A 22,633-nucleotide genomic window follows, 5' to 3' on the forward strand; every position below is an offset into this window, starting at 1 on the left:
GAGGACCAGCTTACCTTCTGTGTTACCTACTGTTAACACTTATTAGCCCATTTCAGCAGGCGCCATTTTCCCTTCCTTCAGCATCCCGATGAGGCTGGCTGCCAACCTACATTGCGCACGCACGCACGCACAGAGCTTAGCAACAAACTACACAGGTCCAGCTTTTAAAAGTGACTGCCTTCTAACTGCTGGCAGTCCTGAACCACACGGAACCCTGTTTATCTTGGAAATTCGGACATAACTCAGTGATCCAGACAGAGTTCAACAGGAGGGCAGATTAAACAGAGATAAAGGCCTGTTAGCTAAACAATGACAGTTGGTGCTAAATAAAGGACATGACCATAAGTTCATAACCTACACAGTAAATGTGACTCAGTCTTCATAAATTGACTGTCTAATGATAAACAGCAAGGTTAACAGCAAGGTTATTTTTAAGAATTGTCGATCCTACTGCCATTCTAACTCATGCTGCAAAAAGTGGAGTTTCATATTTGCTTCTGTTGAAAAGATTTACTATTGGCTGACCGGAAAGGCCGAATGCGGCTGTGTCGGGGGGCTGTGCCCCCTCTGGGTCCAGGGCCAGAGCTGGAGCCCCGGGAGGGTGTGTACACAGACAGCAAAGAGAATTTGTCATATTCCCAGCAGGGATTAATAAAATACCATCCAGTCCTATGCAAGAAGCTTGCTAGTCTTAGAAAGGAGGGGACCTTATGGCTCAGATTTCTACAAAAGACTTTATGAACAAAAGGTCATTTACAGTAAAACAAGAAATGACAGTTCATGCCTGAAGTGATGGATCGCTGTCTTTGAGTGAAGACACAATGTCTGCAGGTGTTCAGGTCACAACCGCATGATGCTCACAGTGCTCATATGTGCCGTTAACACATACTTGACACGGGACTTGAACTAAACTAGTGGAAAGAAGGTGAACCAGCAGACAGTGCAGTGCTCAAGGACTGGAGTCTCCTGTGAATTACACATTTCAGAGCAAGTACATCAAGGTATGCTAATAAAAACAGATTCATGCTTAAAAATATCTTCACTTTGATAAATACAATTTTTACATTTTTCAGAGGTGTTGAACTACAGCATACATGCAATATATGTGAACTAGTCTATTTTATCAACCTGCTTCATGCTGTGCAACTACATCTAATGCAATAAATCCATTTACACTTCCCTAAACAGCAGCGTACACCTTGCATCATGCTGCCCGGTCACAAATTAATGACCTGAGGCTTTTATTTTTGTGACCCTGCAAACCATTGAAATAATTTTCATGGCTGCAGCCACAAGTTGGGCATCGCCCCCTACAGGCAGTGAGGAGAGTCCTACAAACACTAACTTTTCAAAGCAGTCAAAGACATTAATAGTTTGGTCATGTTCTGGTATGAAAATTAATTCTTATAAAATACTGCTAAATCTGGGATGCGGTGGCGCAGTGGGTTGGACCGGATCCTGCTCTCCGGTGGGTCTGGGGTTTGAGTCCCGCTTGGGGTGCCTTGCGACGGACTGGCGTCCCATCCTGGATGTGTCCCCTCCCCCTCCGGCCTTACGCCCTGTGTTGCCGGGTAGGCTCTGGTTCCCCGCGACCCCGTATGGGCCAAGCGGTTCAGAAAATGTGTGCGCGTACTGCTCAATCCTTAAAACTCACTTCTCCAGGCACAGGTGACTTTTGGACCAACAAACAGGAAAATACAAAACATTTATGTGGGTGCACATATGCACAAGTTACATGTATATGCATTGATGAGATGTGGAAGGTCCTCTGGTACACTTTAAAGTCTCGCAAAAACTTGGGAGGAGTTAATCTGGTAAAACCTCTGAGTGCTAAAACACCGGACACATCGACGTACCCAGGCCTGGTTAAAGTGCAGTGCTTCATCTCCCAGCAAGGGAAACAGCTCAGACTGAATTCACAAAACAGAGTGTGTGCAGGAAGACCTTTTGGTTTTGTTTTGTGTTTGTAGTTCTGCTTATTCACTGCCTTTCTGACTGTTCCATCAGTTCGGATTGCGCGCCTGCTGACCTCCACCTCAGGAAGTGGCGAAGCTTCTGTTGATTACGAGACACTCTCGCCCTTGGGGACAAAGTCACAGCTCTCACGCTGGATCGCTGATGTGTCAGACTTCCTCTTGAAGAAGCCCACCTGCCAACGAACGCGAACTGCTGTCAGTTTGTTTCACCGACCAATTACAAGGAACTTGGAACTTCATAGATGAAGTGGTCAAAAACGGTAAGCAGCCAGTGAGGACACAGTCACTTATATTGTCAAGCGTCACGAAGCCCACCTTCCAGAGGCAGAATATTATTGCAGACAAAATAAGCAGACCGAGGCCCAGGCTGACTGTAATGATGAATAGAGCCACCTCCTCCCACAGTCTTTGGCTGTAGTAGGCCTCCAAGACCACCTGAGAAGCCAGGGGAAGAGACATGTTGCTGAAAGAAAAGACAGCTCAGTAGAGCACAGGGACAAAGAAGCCCCCGCTTACCTTGGCATAGGAAACCTCCTTTAGTGGCAGAGTGTAAGGGTCCACCTTGGGAGTTACCCTAGCAACACTGTTCAGCTGCATAACTCCTTCCCTCCCCTGGGAAAAAAACAGGAAAGAGTCTTCGTTGCAGCCTCATGCTAATAGCCCTTCCTTTGATACATTAATCAGCATTTCATTTCCACATTTTTTTTTTTTTTTTTTTTTACACACTTGCTTTTTTCGCATGTGCAACTCTGCATCTGAAATACAACTTTTGGAACATGACTCTGCAACCATCTCATGACATGATTCATTTTTCATCCACTGCTGCCATTTTTCCCCAAAGTAGCATTAGTACTACAACACTACATAGGTGTTGTAAAAGGTAGCTGCAAGAGCCTCACTGGTGAAATGTCCAGAACAGCAGGGTTCAGCTCCGCCTCGATGGTTATTGTAGCTTGCTCCCCAATATGCAGGTCCACCAGTTCGCATACGATGTACCAGCACAACGGATCTCTCCTCATGCAGTACTGGGGTGGGAGAGAACACCAGAACAATTCACAATTCACCAAAACAACTCAAAACAATTACAATCTTTTGCACTTTTTCCACTCATATTTTACCATTTTGCGTTTCTTTGTCTTTGATAAGAAAAAGAAGAGGTTATTGAAGAAACTGGGCCTTTGCACTGTGCAGTCAGCGGTGGTGATGTTGGGGGAATAAGTGGGATAACAATGGCCATTGGAAGACTGAAAAGGAGAGAAAAAGTTAAATATATGCAGCAGGCTAAATGCAGCTAAGACAGAGTGACTTCTTAAAGAAAATTTAAATATTTAAAAAAAAATGTAGGAAAGTACTGTTTAAAGTGAGATCCAAATATTAATGGAAATGAATTGATGAAGATAGGAATGATCCTCATTTTCTGTTTAATACCATCCTAAATTTTACTTGTACTAATTTAGGTAATGTAACTATTATCTCTCTCTCTCACACACACACACACACACACACACACACACACACACACACACACACACACACACACTCTCTGACTGAAGCCGCTTGTCCCGAGCGGGGTCATGGCAAACCGGAGCCTAACCCGGCAACGCAGGGTGCTGGCTAGGGGGGGAAGGGGAGACGCACCCAGGTCGGGACACCAGTCTGCTGGAAGTCACCCCAAATGGGACTCGAACCCCAGACCCACCAGAGAGCAGACACAGGCCAAACCTGCTGCACCACCCCCCATTTATATTACTGATGATGTATTTATTTACATTTACATATATTTTGATCTCTTAGGTACATGTAATGTGTAAATGTTCATGCTGTATAACTTGCATATCATAACTGCTGAATAATGGATAAACACACACATACTTGTATAATGTAAATGCTTAAAAAACAAAAAAAATTGTGATTAGGAATCGTCGATAATTTGGACAAACCTTCATGCAGCTACTTATGTGATGTAAATTAGTTCATATAATGGAAAGTAAATTAACTGTGGTTTAGAATCACACATCTGCATCTAAGTCAAGTCTCTTTCTGTTGACATAATGCAGACATTGTATTGCCTGTGAGATGTAGGTCGCTTTGGAGAAAGGGATCTGCTGAATGAATACATCTAGATGTAAATTTATTTAGCAAATTTTAAAGTATAAGATGGTGTATTAGTAACATTTCTTCTTTCAATGCTGGTAAAACTGAAGTATTTCAGGTGGGTGGTGGTACTGCAACCCAAGACCTAATCACATCAGTCTTTACTACTCAGATTGAATTTCAACGGCACGGAATGTGATTAACATGAGTGTTTTACTGGACACAAACCTGTAATTTGTGTGTCATGTGGCTACACTGACTAAGTTACGTTTCCTTCAGTTTTTAAATATAACTAAACCAGGGAGGTTTTTACGTAGACAGGATGCCGAGAAACTGTTTCACGCTTTTGTTTCGAGCAAGATTGACTATTGTAACGCTCTGTTATGTGTCCCGACCAACTGTATCCTGGTTACAGTTAATACAGAATGCTGATGCTGCTAGAATTGTTGCAAGAACTAGGAAGTACAGCTGAAGTTTTTTGTATTCCTTTCCTCGCTTGTCAGCTGACTGACTTTATAGCTTTACTAGCTGGTATACTTCTTAGTCATTAAATGTATTTGTTTATGCTGTGCCTCTTCCTTCTTCGTTCAGTGCTCTATGTCTATGTGAGAAAAGCACTCTAAAAATACTGTAAACTGAACTGAACTGAAGGAGGTATGATTACCCTGCTGATATGATATGGTTTGTCACAAAACCTCTTGTGTCTCGTCTGAAATCTAGCTTCCGTAAACCGACAGTCGGGTCCTTACCTCTGCTCTGATAATGGAAAGAAGTCTGTGGGGATAAGGGGCCAAAGTTTTTGGAACATCAATGTCTACTCTAGTGTCAGGAGCTCGGCTTGGACCAACATTCTGAATCTGTAAACAAAGATAAGAGTCAAAACATTATTTCCATGTTTAGGGTCACGACTTATTTGCCCACTTACTCTTCTAAAGCTGATCAAGAAGGTAAAACACACTCATCCCCTGATATTCGTTGTTCTAATATTTGGTTTTTCACGCATTTACTCCATCTACATTATCCAGTATGGGCTGGGACATTTAGTATAGCGCAGTAAACAGACAGTTTTGGAAATCTGTACAGCTGTATGAGAGAGACTGACAGACACACCGCATGCTGTCCAGCAATCTATGGTCTGGCATGTACGAACGTGGCCACTCCCACCGTTGGAGGTTCTGCTGATGTTATTTAAGTGGACAGTCAGCAGACAGGAGTGGTTTGCTCTGAAGTGGTGCAATTGGTGTGGATGCAGATGCTGCCTGATGCTCTGGATTTATGGCCCATTTATATGACGCTCTTCCAGTTTTTATATTTTTGAAAAAGAACCCCATCAGTCCACTCTGTCGGATGAGCAGCAAATCAGCAGCCCAGACGCTGAGCTGACTACAGTTGGCGTATGGTTTGCAGGTTTTCACGCCTTCATTTTGCTCGGTAAGGTAGAAGCAATGTGTGACAACATGTCCACTACATGCATGAGACTTCAGACAAAGCAGACGCGAGCGATTGTTATGTCTTCGGAGACTTTTCCAGCAAGGTACTGCTCCAGGTGAGCTGTCCATTCTGCTTTTTTCTGGCTGAACGTTGACTTTCTGAATGCTCTTGTGCTTGGCTGGTTGTAGTAATCACTTGTCCCGGTGTCTTCTACCACAGCTTTGTTGTATGTCTGTTGCTCTGGGTAGTTAAGAGCAAGAGCCATTCAAATTCAACTCAGTGTAACCACTGTGCAGGTTTTCTTCATAAGGGAGGATGTGAATTTGGTTTAAGTTTGTATGATTGTTACACACGGCTTCAGGCTGCAAACAGAGAGCGTGAGGGAGAAAAAAAAAAAAAAAAAAAAATCTGCACATTGAGGTGGATTCAAACCTACACCCTACTAAGCAGCTCAAGAGCTGAGAGGCACTGGCATACCCATAGTGGCACTTGGCTACTGTTGCTCGACTTCCTTTGGTTTAAAAGTTTTTAATCTACCCTTTCAGTGTGAAACTTCATTGAAAGCGGCAGGTACCTTAAATGGTAACAAAGGGTTGTAGGTTGAAAGCTTCTGGTTCACACCAAGCTACCTAGAATGTTGTACTTACCCTAAAATTGCTGCAAAAACACCAAACTGTGTAAAAGGATGGATACAGAAAGTTGCTTAGGAAACAAATTAATCACTTTGCAGAAGACACTATTAAACATGTACAGTTCTAGGACGAAAGTATTGAAAGATAGTGTTGTGAAAATATGAGTACTGTGACCCAACCCACCCCAAACACATTACATTTACATTTATTTATTATGCAGATGCTTTTCTCCAAAGCAACTTCCAGTGAACTCTATGTTGTGTCATCAGCCCACACACCTTATTCACCAAGGTAACTTACACTGCTAGATACACTACTCACACTGGGTCACTTATTCATACATCAGTGGAACACACACACACACACACACACACACACACACACACACACACACACACACACACACACACACTCTCTATGTCACTCACACACTATAGGGAACCTGAACAACATGTCTTTGGACTGTGGGAGGAAACCCACACAGACACGGGGAGAACATGCAAACTTCACATAGGCGCTGTGCCACCGTGCCGCCCCACACACACACTGATATGTTCCAAGATCATGCTGGTGCTTCAAGTACAGTAGTACCTTTGAGAGGTTTAGATGGGTTTACCTGGAAGGTGTAATTAAACCTCAGCATAGAACAGTCTACAGTCTCCTGATCTCCAAACACAAATGATGATGGTGAAACTGAGCTACAAGGGAAAGGCAATGAAAGTGAAGACATTCAGCTGTACAAAGCAATGAAGATTTCGGTATAAGAAGATCTTTGGAATAAACACGGCTTCTGTTCTCTTACACTTCAGGGCATCTAATCAGTGCCTATTGCGTAAAGTCACAAAACTTCAGAAAATAGTTGTTTATCTGTGTAATTAAGAGATTAATAGTTACCCTTGAACATTTAGGTCAACGCCATATCTCAGTGGCAACTTTAGGCTGGCTGAATTGTCGTGGAGAAACTCTTCATTTTCAAAATTCTCACTGATAAAGAAAACAAGAACCCGGTGAACACAGAACCACAATAAAGAGTAAATAATGTGATGTCAGTTTAATTACCAGAGAAGCACATAGTTCTCATCTCAAAATTCCAGCCATGCTGAACCTGGCTGGTCAAATCAAAGAAGATTTTGAAAGTCACCAGGTTGCATTGATCACTATGATATGGTCTCCTGCATTGCTGCTCAGATTCACATCTAGCAGAAAGCTGACATTTATCTGAGAGAGAGAGAGAGAGAGAGAGAGAGATGCAAATTAATTTAACAGAAACATACAGATACAAAAACATACGTCAAACATAGGGTTTCCTTTCAAAGTTATGGCATAAATACTGCATTTCTTGCAGTACTGAAATTAGGCATTGTAATAGAAAATTAGACTTAAAGGACACACAGAAACCAGTTTTTCCAAAGGTGTATCACACCTTTGCCAGAGACTGGATGTACAGATTTTCCACGTTGCAGTCAAGCCCCACAATGACCCTTTCTTCCTCTGCAGCCTCACAGTTCACACGGACATTCTCCTGAAACAGACCATTCAAATACTCTCAGCCAGCTGCCTCCACTCACCGCCTCTTAGGTCACATAAGGAGATACTTACTGCTACCTGCACCTTCACAAAGTAGATGTTGCTGGGAAACCTAAGGTGGAGTTTTGGGAGGAATGCCTCATCACCTGCATTGGCCAGCACCACATTCAGCAAGATGTTCTTGCCACTCCCCAGCGCTAGGTACGACAGATTGGCATGTGTGCTGCAAGACCAATGGGGAAAGCAGTTACTTATTGAGCAGGATTTGTACATGGCGCAAGAGACACTGGGGAGAAGCAGAAAGGTGGATTACTCACTGTGGCAACACCAGGTGTGCCACCACCTGCAGGTTGGGTGAGCAGTTGGAAAACAGGCAGTGTCGAGCAAACTCCGTCTGTTGGCGAACACAATATGGACCACAGGATAACTGGACCAGCCACTACGTTTCACACTACAAAAAAGTACTCTGTGCAGAAGTGGCCAACCTTGTTTCCCACTGTGTTGCTTTGCCATCCTGACTGCTGCAAGAGGGGTGCGAGGAGGGGCAGTTTGGTAGGTCCTCCATGGAGCGGAGTATGAACTCCTGGTGCATACCGCAGCTCAAAGTGAACTGGGGTGAAGATGTCCCGTGTGTCTGTCTGCATGGAAAACAAGAAATGCATCTCTAAAGCAAATGGTGTGGTGTAGTAGCACTTAAATCATTACAGCAGATTCAACATGTACCATTTTTACACAGCAACCAACATAAATTTGGAATGTTATTAGTTTATCCATACAACCAGTTGATATACAAGTATAGTGAGCTTATCAACTATATCACACTCCAGTGTCCAAAATGTACAACTGCTGGGAAATTTCTAACACTGCAGAAAATCAGGTACTTTAACCTAAAGTTCATCATAGCAGCCTATGAATGGAACCCCTGTTGATGATCACTTGACCCCATCACCCCCCCAGCACTTACCAGCAAGAGCGCCTTGTGCCTAACACAGGTGTGCTTGCCACGGTGGAAGCCAACCCGGCCCACAGCCACGCCCAAATTCCCATTCCCAGGGAAGTAGAACCGGGAGGAAAGACCATCTTTGCGTTTCACATCAGCAGTCAGATTATATAGAATTTCTGCCCATGTAGATAACAGAAATTCAAGGTGAAACTAATTTAGATTTACTGAAAACTGCTTACTGTGACTGAGCTACTCACTCTTCTGTGGCCCACCATTCAAATTTAAAATCCATTATAAGAGGTTTCTTTGTCATGTTTACAATCCTCTTGTGAAGATGAAGTAGGTATGTGTAAATGTATGTGGCACAGTGGACAAGATTATGTGAACCAGGACATCAAGTTATTAGCAGCTAACTACAATGCTATAAATAGCTTTAAATTGATTTAAAAGCCTTTTAATCAAGAATGCCCAGGAAAGCCAGGGAGCCGCTGGCACTTGGATCCCAGAGGTTTTTCCCCTCCCTTCACTTTTAGCTGGGCGTTTTTCGTTCCTTTCCTCCATGGCCAGTAGCCTTACTTACATCTTTAATAATTCCATGGTTACTGCAGTAATTTAATGTTTAGCCAACTATTTATCTTATGCCTTTGTTCAGTGCTCTGTGTCACTGTGAGTAGAGTGTTTTATAAAAATAAACTGAATTGAATCAAAATAAGAGGCAACAACTATGATTTAAAATTTGCTTTCAGAAATGATTTCATTAAAATACTGCCTGTTTAAACATATGTCCATGTATAGAATTTCAAGGAAGTGATGAGGTGGAGGGTCCCTACCTATGAGCCCATCAATGCTTTTTCCTTGTATGCGGAAGCAGACTGCAGCGTTGACACATGCAGCAAGACGGCCTCCTTCTGTACACTGCGGGTGGCTGAGGTTCACACTCAGTGGCAACAGCACAGATGCTTGGACCTGCACGACTGCACGTGTCCTGCAGGAGGCGACACGATCTCAGTCATCTGTCAGAACCCATTTATCATTGGGCCAGCCTACAGTGTGACATCAATACAGTCTAAGTAACAATCATTACAACAGAAAGACAACAACAACAAAAAACAACAATGGTAATAAAAACAAATTAATACTGGATACCTGAGGAGAAAGACAGCTTAGAAGGTTGTAATGATTCTTGAATCAAAAAGAATGCATTCAGACTTTTCTACTTTTGTGTCCCATTTTCCACCCCATCTCATGATTCTGACCTCACCTCAGCACCACAGCTGAATCGGACAGGAAGGCTCCCACTGCAACATCTGTGGGGGAAAACGAGGAAAAAAGCTGCATGTTATTCACTAGGAGAAAGCCCTTTTGGTTTAGGAACCCACCCTGCTGCTGGACTGGGGTCAGAGGAGTCATCGCTGTGCATGGTGCCAAGCCACCCACTCCACAAGCTCTCTCTCTTCAGCCAAAAGTACCTTTCTATTGCTTTTCCCTGGTAACATGTTCACTCCAAATATGCCACCATGTAATCACGTGGAATCACATGGAACACTTTTTTTTTTTTTTTTCCGATCTATACCTCCTCCCTCGGCCTGGTCATACCCTCCCATGGAATCAAATACCACTGCTACGCTGATGATACCCAGCTCTTCCTCTCCTTTCCACCTGGAGCATCAGACATTTCTGCATGGATGTCAGATCACCACCTACAACTCAACCTCTCCAGAACAGAGATTCTTCACCTCCCAGCTGGACTGTCCTCCTGTCATGATCTATCTGTCAAATGGGACAACTCACACATTTTGCTGACCCCCTCAGCTAAGAGTCTGGGACCAACGATTGACTCAAGTCTGTCCTTCTCTCAGCACATCGAAGCCACAACCCGGACCTGCAGATGCATCCTGCATAACATTCGCAGGATCGGTCCTTACCTTACAACTGACTCTGCCCAACTACTTGTACAGGCCATGGTGCCGTCCTGTCTGGATACTGCAACTCTCTCCTGTGTGGCCTTCCTGCTACTGCCATCAAACCTCTACAGCTGATACCTGCGAATGCTTCGCCAAATCAAACGCAACTCGGGCAGCAGCAGCGTTCTGTATCTCCTCTACCCATTTCTCTGCACCGGTTTCTTATAACTGCCTGGACCAAATGTAAGACTCCGGTTATGGTCTACAAAAGCATCAACAGAACTGCTCCCAGATATCTACAAGACTTGATCAACTGCTACACCCCAACCAGACCGGTTCACTTGTGTACTTCTGCCCACTTGGTGGTCCCACGCACAAAAGGTAATGTCACGCCCTCCACCACAGTAACGAGCAACACCTGCAGCTGAACAGGGTCCGGGCACATAAAAGGACATCCCGGACCGCAGGAAGTTGCGGAACCTCGTTCAGCCTGGCTTCTCACTCGTGCTTCTTGTTATTGATCTCCTGACCTTCCTGCTCCTCGGTTACGACTTTCTGGTTTGCCACGACTTCGACTGTTTTCCTGGACAACGACTCTCGGATTTGCCCTTCGGATTCTGTTCACAGATCGGTGACCCTTTTGCCTGTTTTTCCTGACCATGTCTAATAGATTGCCCCTTGACTCCGCTTCCTGTGCTTTGCACTTGGGTCCGATGCATCCGTGCCGGAAGGACATCATGACAGGTAAGGCACGAAGGTTCTCAGTTCTGGCTCCTTTGTGGTGAAACGACCTTACCCTCTCACTCAGAACTGCTGAATCTTTGTCCACATTTAAAAAAGGTCTGAAAACTCACCTCTCCCACACTCACTTTGTCCGTGGTCTCTCAAGCTCATGTATGGTGTAAATGTTCATGCACCATAACTTTATGATCATGTGCAAATAAGCCTTTACACAGCTGCTACTCCTGTATTGCATGTAAATGCTTGTGAACCTTTTTTAAAATTGTAGGAAGGTGATCAGGAATCATCTGAGTTTTATGCACCTACTCGTGCGATGAACATCGGTGCATAAAGTGGAAAGAAGCAAACTAAGTTTACTTAATCACGTCTGCAACTGTTTCTCTTTCTCCTGTTGTAATGAACAAATTGTATTTCTCTGAGAAATACAATTGCTTTGGAAAAAAGCATCTGCTAAATGAGTAAATGTTAAGCACTTGCAGTAAGACATCCCACAACAATGAACTCACTGATGGGAGTCATCTTCCCTAGTCAATACATCAGTTACTCAAGCATTTGTACTGGAACTGAATATTAAGAAAAGCACACATTTTCCATAAAATAAAAAACATTAACTACATTATGACACATTTGCTGTTATTTTGACTTTAACAGATTACAGCACTACCTTTCTTATGCTCATCAGGACATCCTGCTGTTTCTAAAGTAAAAATGACCAGAAGAGTGATGATAGGGCAAGTTACTGACCTCCAGCATTGTGCACCGGATTCGTACATTTCACAATGAAAACCAGCATGCTGACCTACTGATCAATATTATTCCACAATTTCCGAGCCGTGACAAATAAAATGTAAAACATACATACCAGGGTAACCATTGCCGTCGACATCGATACCTCCAGACACTGCCTGTCCGAACATTTTCAAACCTAGTGCTTTCCCTGCAATTCTCTACGTAGAAAAACGACAAGAAGGATACAGATACAAATACTGTGAACATGGTTTGTGTAGGTGTAGGTTATAACATAGTTTTCAGGGAAAAGAAAGACTATTAAGATGTTAATAACACCTGACTCAGTAATTGGGTCCTTGTCACAAACCAGCTAAAAACTGGCTGTCTCTGTACCACAAAGGAAGTCTTGGCATTCATCACAGTACCTGCCAGGCTCCTTCAGTGGGAGAAGAACAGGACCCCCATCAGGTGCAGAGAACTTGGCCCTCCTAGGGAGTTACCTGAGAGAAGGTTCTGGAGATCCCTGTCCTCCTCCCATTGTAGATGTAAAGAGCTCCCTGTTGCTCCTCCTCCTGTGGTGCCCCAACTGCCACATCTGAAATGCGTTTATGGTGGCAGTTTGTGACACACTTACTCAAAGTTACTATAATTATATAGGTAATATATTAATTGGAAAAAGTTTTACTGAGAAACACAGGATTAAAAATTCAGGAACTGCTGTTAAGTGACAATAAGTTACACCACAGCAGTTTGGTTATTTAGACTTGAACCTGCAATCCACAAGTATAGCAACTTATCTATTAAATCACCTTCCTGTGTGTTCCAATGTCTCAAAGTCTCAACTGGCAGCCCACCTCATTTATCACAGCTAAATGAAGAGAGTAAACCAGTAACATCTTCAGAACATTTAGACCCATTTACCTGGAAAGCCGTCGTCATCGATGTCTCCCAGATTTGCTATGGTTTCCCCGAACCTGGCAGCATAAGAGTTGCTCCCCTCCAACGTGAACTCCTGCTCACTCATGTCAGCCTGGAGGAAATACAGCCACATGACTGATGTAAAGTGTGACTAATGACTTTTTTTTTTATTAAAAATAAATTTAAAAAAAAATTCAAAAAGACATGAGCAGCAGTCACAAAATGAATTATTCTACTATTGTACCATTGTCATGATGTAGTTGGGCTTATTCTTGGAATGCATGTGCCATGTTCTTGCTCATCATCAGTAAAACAAAGACAACATAAGAGAATGTATCACACTGCATGCAACAGTCAATTAAATCTGTTGTACATTTACATTTTAGTTGCTTGTTTTTTATTAATTAAACCTAAGTTCAAAAACAAGAAGCTGATGTCAAATTTGGAGTCACTGCGCACAAGTAACATGGAAAAAAGGATGAAACGCCAAACAAACTGTTTGTGTGTAATCAATGGGTTCCACGCAGGAAAAGGCTGCTGATGTTTTCTGCGAGTCTCTCTGTTGTCACATTTATAGTGCAGCGATCAATCACATAGTGCCAGCTGCACCATTCAGCTCACACCTTGAGAAAACAAGAACTGAGGCAGTGGCAAGGACCACACTGGCGTCACAACAGAAGCAGCGAGGGTCACTCACAGCTCCCAGGTTCATGTAGACATACACTCGTCCTTCCTCCCTCACAGAGCTGTACATGGGCGCTCCCACCAGCAGGTCTGAGAGACCATCCGAGTTCAGGTCGACAGCACAGACGTTTGAGCCAAAGTAGGAACCCAGCTGACGGCAGGATGCAGTCTTGTTAATAATGTCACAGCAGCAAGCCAGTTCAACATGTGTAATATGTGGCCACACACTGAATCACATGTATCCTGTAACAGCACATAATTATCCCAGCTCTCATAAACCATGCAGTCTCACATGGGATCCTGTGCACAAAGAAAGGAAACAAAGGATCACACACCAACCTTCTTGCCCTTTGCCTCAAAGATGATCTCCAGATTTGGTGGTTCAACTTTAAATATATATGCCTGGGAAAGAGACAAACAAGATTCCATGTCAGTAAAAACCACATTTCACAGTTAACTCCTGTGGACCGCACATCCTGATCAGATGCACTTTTCTTTCACTGGCCATTGGGCTATCATTTTGAATTCAGTGCCAACTGGCGTGCAACTGCATCCCAGTATGCGGAGAGCCTTAGACAACGCTTTACATGGAAAGTTTTAAAGGCTTAATTTCAACATGTACAAACAGGAGGCAGAGTCACTTACTTTACCCATCTGCCCATGCTGGGGGGCCCCTCCCACAACTTCAGTTGTGTTGGGGTGTCTGAAGTGACCAGCGGCCACAGAGTATCCTGCGAGGGAAAACCAGCATCCGGTCAATATTACAGCAGTGTTCTAGCCACTTGTGTCTGGCATACAGAGAGGTGATGATATACCTAGATAGCTCCCATGGAGAACGATGTTATCATTGTCCAGGTAGGCTGATGGCTGGTGGCTGGACATGTTGTAGACCAGAACCGAACCAGTCCAATAAGAGGTCCCAGGTGCTCCCATCACCACTAAGTCCTGTTTACACAGATGTGTGTGACAAACCAGTATATCCAGCTAAAACACTTTATATTGCACCTCACTTAGTGAGGAGAGCATAAAACAGAGCAATTCAATGAGATAGTCCTCTCAATGGTACAGTAGCAGTATAGTATTTCTCCTTTTTTTTTTCCCCCCCAACTCAAAGACACAAATAAGTTAGTACCTGAGTGAGGAAGCTGGATATACCAGCCTGACAAGACCCATAGTCTTCACCAAATTTGCGATGGTGATCTAAGAATCCAAAAGGAAATGCAAATGTGGAACATATATCTCTTTTCAGGACAGAGGTTTGAGAGTGCAGCTTCTGTGTTCACCATGAAGTCTGGCCCTCAACCCCACTCTGGGCGCAAACGTACAAACAGCACCAGTGGAACATGTCGACCCCTGACTCACCCCACAGCGATTTATGAACACCTTGAAGCCCAAGTGCACGATGCTGAACCTGAACTCACGAGTCACTGTGTCCTCTAACATACAACCTAATTTTCCATCATCGCTCGGAACGTGGTCATGTGAAATCTGTTAATCAACAGCTCAAACTAAACAAAAATATCCTTGTAAAAGCCGAAGCAGATAACATTTTAATAAATGTACCTCTATAGCACGGAATAAAGCGTCTGGACTGTATCAAATCCGGCTCTAGCTGGTAGCAAATGCCATGTGGTAGCTTGTGTAGCTTTTCTCTCTTGGAGTAGAACACATTTTTCCACCGATGTCCACAGGTCTGAAAGCCGGAGTAGACTTCTTACACCCATCAACACAACAATTGCACCACAAAGCAGCAGTCAGTGCAATCCCGTGCTGACAGAGGATGATGTCCATCTGCCATGACGATCGAGACGTTCCATGCAGAGCTGGGGATCCAAGATGCCATTTACCAACAATATCATTATTACTTGTTACACACTGGCTTACAATTGTTACTTTCTAGAATGCCCAGGAGGGGTGGGCAACCACTGGCCTGTGGACCCCCAGAGGTTTTTTTTTTTTTCCCCCCCCTCCCTCAACTTTCAGTTGGGAGTTTTTGTTCCTTTCCCCAGTGGCCAGTAGGTATAATTATAGCTCTATAATAAGTTCTTCATTATGATAGCCATTAGTTGACCATCTTCTTTGTTTGTATCTGTTTTTCTTGCGTTATGCCTGTGTTAAAGTGCTCTGTGTCGCTGTGTGAGAAGAACGCTCTACAAAAATAAATTGAATAAACTGAATATACTCTCAAACCAAATGCTTCCTTACACGTAATTCGGCAATAATTCAGCAACAAGCAATCTGGCCAACGAGCTGATGGACCATAACTTTGTGAGCAACATTCACGTGGTTGACCTTACCAACACCCGGCCGTCCCTGCGGTCTCCGGACAGACTCACTCCGAGCCACTGACTGTCGTACTCCGCAGCGCACGTTCTCCCGCAGCCAGCGTCATTGCTGTTGATCCCTGCAACATCAGCCGAACGCAGAGCAGGTCAGCGGCCGGTCCTGGCCGGATATACAGCGTCCACCACGCTGCCAAGAGAAGTCCCTATGTCCTTTGTGCCGTTTCCATCTGCCCATCTAACATCTGCGTTAATTGCGGACTTCAAAAACTGCAATTCGTAGCTGACCTTCAGTACAAGAAATCCACAGAGACACAAAACCTGAGCGTAAACAGTTCCAGTGCAGGAGAACTCTTGTCAGAGTGTGTCCCAGCTTACAATAAAAAAAATACCATGCTGCTGAGGGCTGCTCCATATGAAAGAAAGAAAGAGAAAGTGCAGGAAAACACAACTGTAAAATGTACCTTAAGAGACAGTAAAACCAGAAATATTGTAAGACAGCACAGCACAAAGGCAGCGCAGCACAGCTGAGAGCTCAGTGAGGGTAGATCTCAGTGCTGACCGACCGACCGACCGACCGACCGACCGACGGGACGATCGAACAACCGACCAACCGACCAACCGACTCATCAAGGAGGGAAGGAGGAGAAGGAGGAGGAGGAGGACTTTTAGAGCTGCCGCTCCACGTCCTGCTCCACGCGGGCAGAGAGGAACTACAGACCCATGTCCATCTGCTCACAGGGCTTCTCCCGGGGCACCTGGCACTTGAAGAGCGCGCCGGGATGCTTCACAGACGGGTTCGAGGGCCACGAGGACAGCGGGGCACCAGCCAGGAGCCTAAAGCAGGTAGTAGAGTTACTTTTTCAGACTGAGTGTGTGCGAGTGTGTGCGAGTGTGTGTGAGACGCCCAGCCAGGCGAGACAAGATCGGCCCCGCGTGCTTAAAACCACACGATGACGACCTGTCCGGTGCGCGAAAGACTGAAGCAACCGACGACTCGAGCGAGTTGAATTGACACAAAACTCTGAAGGACAAACACACACACACACAAGCAAACCAGGTGCAGAAGAAGAGGTGAAAGTGATGGAAGTGCAACACTGACTGAAGGCTCGAACCGAAGTCCCACCGAACGCTGGCGAGACGAGACACGTACCAGCAGCGACCCTCGAACGTGTGCAGCAGCACTGAGTAACCGAACCAGGAGCGCGCGGGACCGCGCACGGCGATGCGCGAGTCCACGTCCACGTTGTAGGAGGCCGTGAGCGCGCAGCCGCTCAGCAGGTGCACGCAGAGCAGCGGGAGGGTGAGGGAGCTCCGCGAAGAGCCGCTCAGTCCGCTCAGCCCGCTCGTGCGCGTCGCTCGCGTCGTTCCCATCTTGATCTCTTTCCCGCCAGTCAGTGTCACTGGCAGAGAGAGAGAGCGAGTGTGTCTCGCGCGGCCGGCCGGTCACACCTCCTCGGCTCGGGCTGTCGCTGGAGCCGCGCTTCTTCTTGCAATCACTTTTACTACCGCTTTACTTGGTTTTACACGACGAGCGATAGACGCCCGTCCCGTCTCACTTCAGAAAGCTTTCAAGAGCTCCGCGCGCGAGTCACCGCAGTCCGAACCCGGTCGCGCGAGAGCCGAAATAGCGCGGCAGACGCGGTAAATTTATCTGAAACGGAGGAGAAAATTGTCCATCGTCACGTCTTGTCACCACGCAGTGATGTAGACTGACTGGTACCAGCGAAGGTCACACGTGACTTTCCTACGTGTGTTGGTGTCGAATTTCACTTTGTATCTGTGTTTCTCAAAATTCCTCGTCTCCAGCTGAACACGAGCGAGCCCATCTGCCCAGCTGCTGCTCTACGTGTGTGTGTGGTGCGATGGGGGAGGTTTCAGGAGCACGTGTGGAGCAGAGGCAGGTACTGCTGAACAGGGCATTCGTGATGTTCACGCTTCCAAGAGCAGAAGGACTGTCCTTCCTGCCCAGTGGTGCCTGTGTGACCGCATCCTCAGGTCATAAGTGTTGGGATGATGATGATGATGATGATGATGAAGATGTCTGTGAGAAGTTTGTGGGATTTCTCTTTCGGGTCCCACTTGGGTTCCTCTGTGAGATGACAGGTCGGCCCATGGTGACCGTCTTCCCTCTGCAGCGTCCCACACATCCAGGCAACTCTTCCAGTTGAATTTCCTCACGCTGTTGATTTAATAAACTTTGTGTAGTGTAATGCATGTTTTAAGGACACTAACGGCACCTCTGTGATTTTTTTTTTTTTTTTTTTTTTGCACTCGCATTACTCAGGTCAAAGAAATCATAGATAAATTACATTGAGGACAGCAACAGACTTCGATTTCGAGATTGCATTCCAGTCTCGGGGGCTCATATCGAGCCGATGGAGTGAAAGCTGACGAAGGATGTAAGCGTTGTTTGTCAAAGCTCCCATGGAGCTCGGGTCTCTGGACGAATTCCTTCAGCCAGCTGCCACATGGAGAACTACGGTATTTTAATGACACTTGGAATGTAGTAGATGGTGTGTTTTATTTTTGTAATTACGACTCCTTTATTACCCCACACTTTAACTCATAATGAGCTTTGACAGTTATAGAGTGATACTGCTGTGAAAATGAAAGCCTGACTACCAGTTTTAACTGTTTGCTGTCATGTCCTTTCCTGGGCCCTAAACCAGAAGCCATCAGGTTCTAGGTCCGTGGTTTTAAATGTTCAGCTGCCAGCTCTTTTGCGTTCGTTTCACCTCCCTTATTTGTGCACATGGTTAAGGAAAGCCTGGAGAGTTGCTGCTGGGGATGCTGCACTCATGTCTGACACCAGCTCGTACATCTAACCAGGCACACTGTATATTTGAAGTAGAGTTAAGACAAGCAAGTGGAACACAGTTCCGCTGTATCGCAGCTCCCCGTTTCTGTTACATTGCGTAATACTGCTAGAAGCACTGCAGATATGGCAAACAGCTTCTGGATGCGGGGAGGGAGCCAGCGAGGAATGTGGGGGAGAGAGGCACAATGTGACACATGTCACACATTTAGTTGCTGTGTGAAAACACCCTGTGGAAACTTGTCATTGTCCATCTCCTCCCTGAGCACGCAACGGTGGGAGGGTTCCTTCCGTTGACAGTACGTATCAGTCTGGCGGTGGGGAGTGATTGTGTGTGGTGAGGGTTGTTGCTTATTAGAGTTGTTTCCAAACACAACTGCTAAGTTCTGAAAAGTACTCTTGCTGCTGCTCTTGTAAGAATGTTTTTAGATCTCGTTTGCTTCAGTACGTAACGCTGATCCAGCTGTTGGAAAGAATAGGCAGAAAGGACCAAACTTGAGGGAGTGTGGCACAGCTTAGACTTACATTTACATGTATTCATTTAGCAGATGCTTTTCTCCAAAGCAGCGTACATTTCATAGAAAATTCGATTTGTGCATTACCTTAGGAGAAAGAGAAACAGTTGCAGATGTGATTCTTGAGTAAACTTAGTTTTCTTCTTTCCACTTTATGCACTGATGTTCGTTGCACGAGTAGGTGCATAAAACTCAGATGATTCCTGATCACCTTCCTACAGTTTTTTTTTTAAAAGGTTCACAAGCATTTACGTGCAATACAGGAGTAGCAGCTGTGTAAAGGCTTATTTGCACATGATCATAAAGTTATGGTGCACGAACATTTAAACCATACACGAACTTGAGAGATCATGGACGAAGTGAGTCCGGAAGAGGTGAGTTTTCAGACCCTTTTTAAATGTGATTGGTTGGGTTAAGGTTAGGGTTATGAATACAATTGTCTCACAGCACCTAGGTGGTGCGAGAGGATGTGGGTTCATTCCCCACTCAGTCTAGGTGGAGTTTGCATGTTCTCCCCATGTCTGCGTGGGTTTTCTCCGGGTGCTCCGGTTTCCTCCCACAGTCCAAAGACATGCTGTTTAGGTTCCCCCATAGTGTGTGAGTGTCACAGGGAGAGTGTGTTTCACTGATTTATGGATGAGTGACCCATTGTAAGTAGTGTATCTAGCAGTGTAAGTCACTGTGGTGAATAAGGTGTGTGGGCTAGTAACACTACATACAGTAGTATCCATTGTTAAGTCGCTTTGGATAAAAGCGTCTGCTAATGAATAAATGTAATTATTATATTAATTATATAATACTATTATGTTTAGCGCTCTCCTCCAGGTAAGGGGAGAGTTTTTGCCCAGGTGGAGGAGTTCAAGTACCTTGGGTTCTTTTTCACGAGTGAGGGAAAAAGGGAGCGTGAGATTGGCCATAGACTGGGAGCAGCGGCAGCAGTAATGCGGTTGCTGTACCGGACTGTAGTGGTGATGGGGGAGCTGAGCCATAAGGCGAAACTCTCCATTTACCGGTCGATCTATGTCCCTACCCTCACCTATGGTCATCAACTCTGGGTGATGACCGAAAGAATAAGATCGCGGATACAAGCGGCCTAAATGAGTTTTCTCCGCAGGGTGCTGGGACTTATTCTCCGTGACATGCGGGAGGAACTCAGAGTAGAGCCACTACTCCTTCACATTGAGAGGAGCCAGTTGAGGTGGTTTGGACATCTGATAAGGATGCCCTCTGGGCGCCTCCCTTTGGAGGTATATCGGGCACGGCCAACTGGGACGAGGCCCCGAGGTCGGCCCAGGACCCGCTGGAGGGATTATATCTCACAGTTGGCCTGGGAACGGCTGAGGATCCCCCAGGTTGAGCTGGAGGAAGTTGCGGGGGACAGGGGCGGCTGGGCCTCTCTGCTCTCCCTGCTGCCACCGCGGCCCTTTTAGGAAAAGCGGGACAGAGGATGGATGGATGTTTATATGTTTAATATGTTAATAGTATTATATAATTAATATAATATGCATTTTGCCAAATGTTTCTGAGCTTCAAAGTGTCACATCAGTAGTGCTGGATACCTCTCTTCAGGCCTGGGCTGTTACACGGCACAAGTAGATCTGAGTCTCATACAAGAAGGATTTCAAGCCCAAGTGAAAGAATGACAACAACTCCTATGTTCAATTCAATTCAATTCATTTAATTTTTATAGAGAGCTCTTCTCACGTAGTGACACAGAGCGCTTTAACACAGGCATAATGCAAGAAAAACAGATATAAACAAAGAAGACAGTCGACTAATGGCTACCATAATAAAGTACTTTTACAGAGCTATGAGTATCCCTACTGGCCACTGGGGAAAGGAACAAAAACTCCCAACTGAAAGTTGAGGGAGAAAAAAATCGCTGGGGGTCCACGGGCCAGTGGTTGCCCACCCCTCCTGGGCATTCTAGAAAGTAACAATTGTAAGCCAGTTTAACAAGTAATAATGATATTGTTGCTAAATGGTATCTTGGATGCCCAGCTCAGCATGGAACGTCTCATTCATCATGGCAGTTGGTCATCATCCTCAGTCAGGAGGGGTTTTGTCTATCACCTCTGGCCGGCCTCCTCAGGTCTTATGTAGCGAGGCAGTGCTCAACAAGAAGAAAGAACAGAGTTAGTAATGTGTTACTTAAGTTTATTTATTATGCATTTATATAATGATGGTAAAAAACAACCAAGGCAAGTGGAATTACATTTTGAGGTGAAATGCCTGAGTGAACACGTAAGTCGGGATTTGAAAACAGAAATGGACGGGGCATTTCTGATAGTAACTGCTAGACTATTCCACAGTTTAGGTGCTCTGTAACTAAAGGTGCAGCCTCCTACTGAGGTCTTATTGATCACAGGTACTTTAAGGCAACCTCCATCTAATGAACGAAGATATCGTCCTGGCGTATAAGAATCAATAATCTCACAAAGGCAAGCTGGAGCAATGCCACGTACTGCCTTATAGATCAAAAGTAGGATTTTATAATCAACTGTAAATGCGACCGGGAGCCAATGTAACGATTTAAGTACCGGTGTTATATGATCATACTTCCTAGTTCTAGTGACAATTCTCCCAGCAGCATTTTGTACCAACTGTAGCCTGGATACAGTCTGGTATGGACAATCCTCCAATGAAACATTACAGTAATCCATCCTGCTGGAAACAAAAGCATGAACCCATTTCTCAGCATGCTGTCTACATAAGAATCGCCCCAATTTAGCTATGTTTCTTAACTGAATGAAGCACGACTTAGTCAAAGCATTTACATGAGATACAAATGACAGCTTCCCGTCCAACAGGACACCCAAATCCTTGACACAATCTGTACGCGTGAAGCTAATACCATTCGATGTAAAGATTGACGTGATTATGTCGAGAGTTTTGGCATCACCACCCACTACATGTACCTCTGTTTTATTGGCATTCAGAGGTTAAAAATTTTATACTCATCCATAATTTTATACTGGTGAAACAATTAGCTAACGACACCACATGTGATGGATCATCAGGCTTGAACGATACATATAGCTGTGTGTCATTGGCATACGAATGGAAATTCACATTGTGTTTGCGAATAATGTCACCCAGTGGTAATATATAGAGTGAGAACAGTAATGGCCCCAGCACAGAGCCCTGTGGCACACCATATTGAACCGTAGTTGAGATGGGGGGGGTGCAGTCATCAGATTTCAGTAGAAATTGTTCATGGTTAGCTAGATACGATTCAAACCACTTCAGAAGGGTACCTCTTTGTCCAGCCAGGTTTCCAAGTCTCCTCAGTAGGATACTATGGTCTACAGTATCGAATGCAGTACTTAAGTCCAGTAACATAAGAATAGAGATCTGACCAGCAACATGTTCTCTGCCAGCCCACAACATTTCTAATTCTGTCAGAGTGACAGAGCCACATCTCCTGCTCAATAATATC

The 22,633-nt window shown here is 44.9% G+C and overlaps 1 protein-coding gene across 1 annotated transcript; it reads right to left on the reverse strand.

Moving 5' to 3' along the window:
• Positions 1-789: 789 nt before the first annotated feature.
• LOC108927950 (integrin alpha-4-like) lies at positions 790-17,437 on the reverse strand. Its single transcript, XM_018741636.2, has 29 exons — positions 17,015-17,437; positions 16,583-16,698; positions 15,877-15,983; positions 15,143-15,272; positions 14,712-14,779; positions 14,395-14,524; positions 14,225-14,310; positions 13,919-13,981; positions 13,593-13,730; positions 12,899-13,007; positions 12,478-12,572; positions 12,111-12,195; positions 9,865-9,910; positions 9,434-9,588; positions 8,625-8,779; positions 8,146-8,298; positions 7,978-8,054; positions 7,733-7,883; positions 7,557-7,655; positions 7,275-7,351; positions 7,028-7,117; positions 6,750-6,831; positions 4,820-4,927; positions 3,095-3,220; positions 2,876-3,001; positions 2,493-2,588; positions 2,292-2,411; positions 2,030-2,149; positions 790-966 (listed from the first exon to the last, which is right to left on the reverse strand). The coding sequence occupies exons 1-28, from the start codon at positions 17,233-17,235 to the stop codon at positions 2,063-2,065; spliced, it is 3,096 nt and encodes a 1,031-aa protein (XP_018597152.1). The 5' UTR covers positions 17,236-17,437; the 3' UTR covers positions 790-966; positions 2,030-2,062.
• Between the last annotated feature and the right edge of the window lie 5,196 nt (positions 17,438-22,633).

The sequence above is a fragment of the Scleropages formosus genome, chromosome 12, assembly GCF_900964775.1.
Source record: "Scleropages formosus chromosome 12, fSclFor1.1, whole genome shotgun sequence".
Taxonomy (NCBI): domain Eukaryota; kingdom Metazoa; phylum Chordata; class Actinopteri; order Osteoglossiformes; family Osteoglossidae; genus Scleropages; species Scleropages formosus.

Bases quoted from the DNA above. Each gene is read 5' to 3' on its own strand.
- LOC108927950 (XM_018741636.2), bottom strand. From the start codon at position 17,235: ATGGGAACGACGCGAGCGACGCGCACGAGCGGGCTGAGCGGACTGAGC. The intron at 15,984-16,582 runs GTCTGTAGTTCC...CTGATGTTGCAG, and splicing joins CTGTGAGCAGATGGACATGG to GGATCAACAGCAATGACGCT. The intron at 2,589-2,875 runs GTGAGGCTCTTG...TTTTTTTCCCAG, and splicing joins CTGTTCTGGACATTTCACCA to GGGAGGGAAGGAGTTATGCA.